Raw genomic sequence first — 7,276 nt, forward strand, 5'->3', positions numbered from 1 at the left:
AAAAAAAAAAAAAAAAAAATTCCCTTTTCGTTCACTCTGGCGATTTCCATGTGCTGATGAGCGTGTCTGGTGTGTGTGGAATGGCTGTGCCTTGGCCTTTTGAGTCAAGGTCAGTTTGTGGCATGTTGGGTTCGCCCAAGTCTGCTCCTGTAGGTGTTTTTACGGCTCTGATGGGGCCGACGTCACAATCCCATCATGTGCCTTTTTTATTTTGGGAGGCATTTTTTCCACATTTAAAAATAAAAATCCGCGAGGAGGCATAGGATTTCTGTAGTAAGTAAAGTTTATGGAGTGTATTGCCAGAAAAAAAAAAAAGTACTTTTTAAATAACACCAGAGATACAAATTAGCCTGGAAGTGCCATTTATTTGGGGAAGTGTTAAACATAAAACTGCTATCACAGAGACTCAGATAAGCTGTTGAAGTTTACTAACTTTGATTTTATTTTTCTTCCGTTACAACTGAGTCATAGGAAGTAACCCATGTGGTTAAAATTAGTAAATTTCTCTTTCCTGTAGCCCTTATTGTTATTAATAATGCTTAAATTTCAAGATCTCTAAATGCTCTCCTCAGTATCCTTTTTACTTTATACAAAGGACTGGATTATTATTAGATACTTTTAGTCATTTCTTTAAGGAAAAAACAATCCACATCTAAGTGATCTAATTCTCCTTCAGAAGAAGCAAGAGGCTGGGCGCGGTGGCTCATGCCTGTAAACCTAGCACTTTGGGAGGCTGAGGCGAGCAGATAACTTGAGGTCAGGAGTTCGAGACCAGCCTGGCCAACATGGTGAGACCTGTCTCCACTAAAAATACAAAAATTACCTAGAAATCGCTTGAACCTAGGAAGTAGAGGTTGGAGTGAGCCAAGATCTTGCCACTGCACTCCAGCCTGGGTGACAGAGCGAGACTCTGTCTCAAAAAAAAAAAAAAAAAAAATTAAGAAGAAGCAGCAAGAGAGTGAAAGAGCCACTATACCCGTCAGTGGAAACATGAGGAAAGCTATTCTGCTCCACTGTCTCATAACAGTTTACTGCCTAGAGGAAGGCTAGAGCCGAGCCACTTTTTTTTTTTTTAAGGCTGTGTACACTTTCCCCAAGATGAATCGGCATAAAGTTCCTAATCAGAGCGTCAGCCGTAATAGATAGACTCACGTCTTTCGAGTTGTGAACTTTACAGAGGTGCTACTGAGCTGAAGCTAAGCATATTCTAGTCTCAATTTCATGGATGGTTCTTGGGGGTTTGGGGTTTTTTTGGTGGTTGTTATTTTTTGAGACACTCTGTCACCCAGGCTGGAATGCAGTGGCGCGATCACAGCTCACTGTAGCCTTGAACTCTCCAGGCTCAGGCAATCTTCCCACCTCAGCCTCCTGAGTAGCTGAGACTACAGGTGCACACCACCACACCCAGCTAATTTTTGTTTGTTTTGTTTTTTACTTTGAGATACAGTTTCGCTCTGCCGCCCAGGCTAGAGTGCAGTGGCGCAATCTTGGCTCACTGCAACCTCCGCCTCCTCAGTCTAAGCAATTCTCATGCCTCAGCCTCTAAGTAGCTGGGATTACAGGCGCCCACCACCACGCCTGGCTAATTTTTGTATTTTTAGTAGAGACGGGATTAGGGTTAGGGTTGGCCAGGCTGGTCTTGAACTCCTGATTGCAAGTGATCTGCCCACCTCAGCCTCCCGAAGTGCTGGGATTTCAGGCATCAGCCAGCATGCCCAGCCAATGTTTCTTTATTTTCAGTGTTTTACGCTTTCCGTTGTGAGTTTCTAATCGTAAAGCATTTGTTTCCCCTACATCAAAGCGCTGATGGGGTGGAAGGCCTTTAGTCCTGAGGTCGTAACCTGCGCTCTTCCGTGACAGTGTGCTTCTGGGACCGGGGCCTTGGGGAGCTGCTTTGAGAGCCGTGTGGTTGTGGTGTGCGAGAAGATGATGAGCCGAGCCTGCTGGGCGAAGTCCAAGCACTTGATCCACTCAAAAACGTTCCGCGGAATGACCCTCCTCCACCTGGCCGCTGCCCAGGGCTATGCCACCCTAATCCAGACCCTCATCAAATGGCGGTAAGGCTGTGGTGCAGCTGGCTGGGGGTCAGCCTCACGCATCCTCGCTCACATTCTTCCTGAGCACTGCCACCCGCGGAAGAAATCTACCCGTTCGGTCCGCTTTATAGCCGGCGAGCAAAGGGCTTTGTCCTAGGACAGTTTCCAAGGGAGTTTTATGAACTTCTTCCCAAGAAATACCCAGTAAGATAATAATTAAATGTTGGATTTGTTATTTTCTTTGAACCCCTCACCAAATGGAGTGTCCACGCTGCCCTGGGACTCTCTGTTTCTTCACCATGGGATGTTATATGCCCAGTTGGGTTTCATCTTGGTGGGGTTTTATAACACTCTGGTGTTTCCTTTTAACGGTGATGAATAGTGTGATAATTTCTGGTGCTCTCCCTTATAGTACAAAGCACGCGGATAGCATTGACCTGGAACTGGAAGTTGACCCTTTGAATGTGGATCACTTCTCCTGTACCCCTCTGGTAAGGAATGGGTTCACGTAGCCCCCTCGCCATCCTTCCAGCCTGGCATCGGATGTGCCTGGTTCCCACTGTTGTCTCTTGCTGACACATGGCATGTTTTGGAGATACTTTGGGATGGGAATCTTCAGTGGCCCCACCGAGATTGCCAGCAAGGACCAGTTTGTCAGTTGGCACCAATGGCAAAAGTCAGGTCTGGTCTTGACCTCTGATTGAGAACGCTTGCTGTGTCTCCCTGTCTTCTAGATGTGGGCGTGTGCCCTAGGGCACTTGGAAGCTGCCGTCGTGCTGTACAAGTGGGACCGTAGGGCCATCTCGATTCCTGACTCTCTAGGAAGGCTGCCTTTGGGAATTGCCAGGTCACGGGGTCATGTGAAATTAGCAGAGTGTCTGGAGCACCTGCAGAGAGATGAGCAGGCTCAGCTGGGACAGAACCCCAGAATCCACTGTCCTGCAAGTGAAGAGCCCAGCACAGAGAGCTGGATGGCCCAGTGGCACAGCGAAGCCATCAGCTCTCCAGAAATACCCAAGGGAGTCACTGTTATTGCAAGCACCAACCCAGGTAAGAATTCAGAATCATGACATCTCAGAGCTTGACAGAGATCCCGTTTGCTTTCATGCAGCTGCCCTCAGCAAAGTCCATAGGATAGTCACAAACATTTCCGATTTTTTGTTAATGTTTCTGATTTTTCCTTAAGAATGCCTAGTGCTGCCCCCTCCCCCAGTACAGAAGAAAGTAGCAAAAGTTCTATGTTCATGCAAGAAATACATAATTTTGGAGGAGGAGGATCTGAATCTGATGTATGCTCCTGGGGATATTGAAACGTTAGGGACGGGTCTTGAGTTCCGGCTTTGCGCTTGGTGTCTCTCAGGCATAGAGAAAGTGTTGATTCTTTAGGATTCCTAGTTGTATCTCCTGTCCTGACTATCCTTTCTACTGTACTTTTCAGAGCTGAGAAGACCTCGTTCTGAACCCTCTAATTACTACAGCAGTGAGAGCCACAAAGATTATCCGGCTCCCAAAAAGCATAAATTGAACCCTGAGTACTTCCAGACAAGGCAGGAGAAGCTGCTTCCCACTGCACTGAGTCTGGAAGAGCCAAATATCAGGAAGCAAAGCCCTAGTTCTAAGCAGTCTGTCCCCGAGACACTCAGCCCCAGTGAAGGAGTGAGGGACTTCAGCCGGGAACTCTCCCCTCCCACTCCAGAGACTGCCGCATTTCAAGCCTCTGGATCTCAGCCTGTAGGAAAGTGGAATTCCAAAGATCTTTACATTGGTGTGTCTACAGTACAGGTGACTGGAAATCCGAAGGGGACCAGTGTAGGAAAGGAGGCAGCACCTTCACAGGTGCGTCCACGGGAACCAATGAGTGTCCTGATGATGGCTAACAGAGAGGTGGTGAATACAGAGCTGGGGTCCTACCGTGATAGTGCAGAAAATGAAGAATGCGCCCAGCCCATGGATGACATACAGGTAAAAAGCAGGGACGGGGTAAGCCCGCAGAGGCCGGTGCGGTACAGTCGCTGTGATCTTTACGGTCGGTTTCCGAAGGTTGTATCGTTTTCTCCCCCGCGAAGGCTTCGAAGTCTGGTCTTATGCGGAACATCGTTGGAGTATCTTCTTTCCTTGGGGCCACATTTTCATTTGGTGAATCGGGCACCGGGAATAGGGCCTGAATACCAGTTACCCTGGTCTCAGCAAAGCCTTCCCTCTTTGTACCAACTCCTCAGAACTCACTCAGGACCCTACAGTATGTCATCTGCTTCCTCCTTGCATTTAGGTTGATTGATTTCACTGTTTTAAGTACTAGTTAGAATATAGTCAAGGCCCTAAAAATAGCTAGGACAGGAAGCCCGTGGATAGATTTTGAATTATCTGAGTGACCTTGACCAGCATAGCTATCATCTAGCCATTGTAAAGGGCATATATGGCGTGAGGCTCTCAGGAGGGCAGTGAAATATTCCTGAAGCTGATAACTGACTGCCCTTATAATAAATCTAGCAATTCCAGAATCCTTTTAGGACCTTAAACGTGTTACGGACTAAGAGAATATGTACTGAAATAAACTTCAGATTGGCCTAATAAGCAAATTCCATCTATTAAAATATATAGGGGAGGACCATAAGGGCAGCCTAAAAACAAATTTGACTTCCTCTCTTTCCAGCTCCCATTGATGCAACCTGAAACAAATGTAAAAGGGAAAAAAAGACTCAAAATTCAACAGGGCACCTCCCGTGCCTGTAGAAGTGATACAAGGAGAGGGAGGTGTATGGAGGAGATCACATGTCCTGGTCAGCACGTCTTGGGAGAGGCCTGATTTCTGAGCCATTCCTGCTCATTGCATCCCAGGGGCCCCTTGTCGCCAGCCCTCTGCTGTTTGCAGAGGATGAGAAAGAAGCTTGCATGCTCACCAATGTGTTCCTATTTCTGGGGAGTTGTCGGGGGCACCATTTCTGACCTACCGTATTAATCCGTTCTCACACGGCTGCTAAGGACATACTCCAGACTGGGGAATTTATAAAGAAAAAGAGGTTTAATGGACTCACAGTTCCACGTGGCTGGGGAGGCCTCACAATCATGGCAGAAGGCGAAAGTCACATCTTATATGGTGGCAGGCAAGAGAGAATGAGAGCCGAGCGAAAGCGGAAACCCCTTAGAAAACCATCAGCTCTCGAGAGACTTCTTCACTACCACGAGAACAGTATGGGGGAAACCGCCCCTGTGATTCGGTTATCTCCCCCTGGGTCCCTCCCACAACACAGGGGAATTATGGGAGCTACAGTTCAAGATGAGATTTGGGTGGAGACACAGCCAAACCGTATCACCTACCAACCACTGCAGTCGTGGGGAGGACTGCCCAGAAAAATCAAATAATGTTTTAGACAAGAGGGTGGTACATTTCTTCTATAAAGAGCCAAGTAGTGAATATTTTTAGGCTCTATAGGCCGTACAGACTTTGTCCTAGCTACTTAATGGGCCCTAACAGCACCAAAGCAGCCTTAGCATTAAACGGAGGAGGGTGACTGTCTCCTAGTAAAACTTTATTTACACAAACAGGCAGCTGGCTGGATTCAGCCTGCCATCGTTTGCCAAATCCTGTTTTACACAATTCCTGATGGAACCCACACCAGACACCAAAACTGAGCAATCTAGAACTATATTATAAATATAAATGCCTAGGACCTTCCCACAGTGGTGGACGTGCCCTCTATCCATGCCGCCCACCATGGGAGACATTCGGTGCCACATGCGGAATCAGGCACTCGATCAGCATAGCTGTCATGTAGCCATTGTAAAGGGCGTATGTATGAAATATAGCCAGTGCAACTCAGGAACTGGGTTTCTAATTTTGTTTAAGTTTAAATAGCCATTGGATAGTGCAGCTTTTTAGAAAGTGGCCTTCACTGAAACAGAGTTCATGCAGGAAATAGAAAATAACCTTTAAAAAATCCACTTCCTATTTTCACAGATCTGTAAGAGAATAACATCTTGCCAAATTAAGAGCGTGTGTCTATGGAAAAAGCAGCAGTCTAAAGAAAGTTTTTTAGCCACGTGAGAAGATAACACTTAAAAACAATGAAATAATTTTTGAAAATGGCAAAACCGTTCATAGAGGAGTGAACAATCAAACCAGGAAAACTGAGCAATTATTGATAGTGTGGCTGTATGTGAGAGGCAGTTGTGAGGAAGAGACTCTTTAAATAGAAGAGGAATAATGTTTAAACAATCTCCTAGAACTAAAATTCTAAATTATTTTAACCAAACCAGGGAGGGTAGGGAAATGAAGAGAGTAAAAGTGTATGAAAGCTCTCTGGTTCAGAGACAGTAATAGATTTTGTTCCACTCGTGATATAGATAGATGTGCACTGGATAGGCTGAAATATGCTAGTTAGAAATGTCAAGTTAGTAGGTAGCATAAAAACGGGCTACAGAAGGACAGGCGCGGTGGCTCATGCCTGTATTCTTAGCATTTTGGGAGACCAAGGCGGGAGGATCACCTGAGTTCAGGAGTTCGAGACCAGCCTGGCCAACATGGTGAAACTCCGTCTCTACTAAAAATACAAAAATTAGCCAGGCGTCGTGGTGGGTGCATGTAATCCCAGCTACTCGGGAGGCTGAGGCACAAGAATTGCTTGAACCTGGGGAGGTGGAGGTTGCAGTGAGCCGAGATCACGCTACTGCCTGCTTGGGTGACACAGCAAGACTCCATCTCAAAAAGAAAACAAAGAAACAGAAAAAAAAACAGGCTACAGAATTTCTAAGTCATTGAAGGGGAAAAAAGAAAAAATTGGCCCTTTTGGAAAAAGTTCAGGGATGGTAACAAAGGAAAACGTAACTATAGAAATCAGGAAACAGAGGAACCTTTTCACACATGATTCAGTCACACGCTAGAAAGTGATAATTCTATTAAAGACCAGATTCTTGGATTTGGTTTTTTGTTTTTGTTTTGTTTTGTTTTGTTTTTTGAGACGAAGTCTCGTTCTGTCGCCCAAGTTCAGGTGCAGGGGCACCATCTCTGCTCACTGCAACCTCTGCCTCCCAGGTTCATGCCATTCTCCTGCCTCAGCCTCTCGAGTAGCTGGGACTACAGGCCCGGCTAATTTTTTGTATTTTTAGTAGAGACGGGGTTTTGCCATGTTAGCCAGGATGGTCTCGATCTCCTGACCTCATGATCTCCCTACCTCGGCCTCCGGAAGTGCTGGGATTACAGGCATGAGCCACTGCGCCTGGCCTCTTTTTTTTTTTTTTTT

The 7,276-nt window shown here is 46.2% G+C and overlaps 1 protein-coding gene across 1 annotated transcript in view; it reads left to right on the forward strand.

Annotated features, from left to right (window-relative positions):
* The window catches only part of CAMTA1 (calmodulin binding transcription activator 1), a 1,080,371-nt gene that overhangs the window by 1,039,096 nt on the left and 33,999 nt on the right, over window positions 1-7,276 (forward strand). The window contains exons 15-18 of the mRNA XM_011981621.1: window positions 1,861-2,057; window positions 2,449-2,527; window positions 2,771-3,086; window positions 3,475-3,998. Of these exons, the coding sequence (XP_011837011.1) occupies window positions 1,861-2,057; window positions 2,449-2,527; window positions 2,771-3,086; window positions 3,475-3,998 (1,116 nt within the window). The remainder of the gene's footprint in view (window positions 1-1,860; window positions 2,058-2,448; window positions 2,528-2,770; window positions 3,087-3,474; window positions 3,999-7,276) is intronic.

This window comes from Mandrillus leucophaeus, unplaced genomic scaffold, assembly GCF_000951045.1.
Source record: "Mandrillus leucophaeus isolate KB7577 unplaced genomic scaffold, Mleu.le_1.0 Scaffold105, whole genome shotgun sequence".
In the NCBI taxonomy this organism is placed as follows: domain Eukaryota; kingdom Metazoa; phylum Chordata; class Mammalia; order Primates; family Cercopithecidae; genus Mandrillus; species Mandrillus leucophaeus.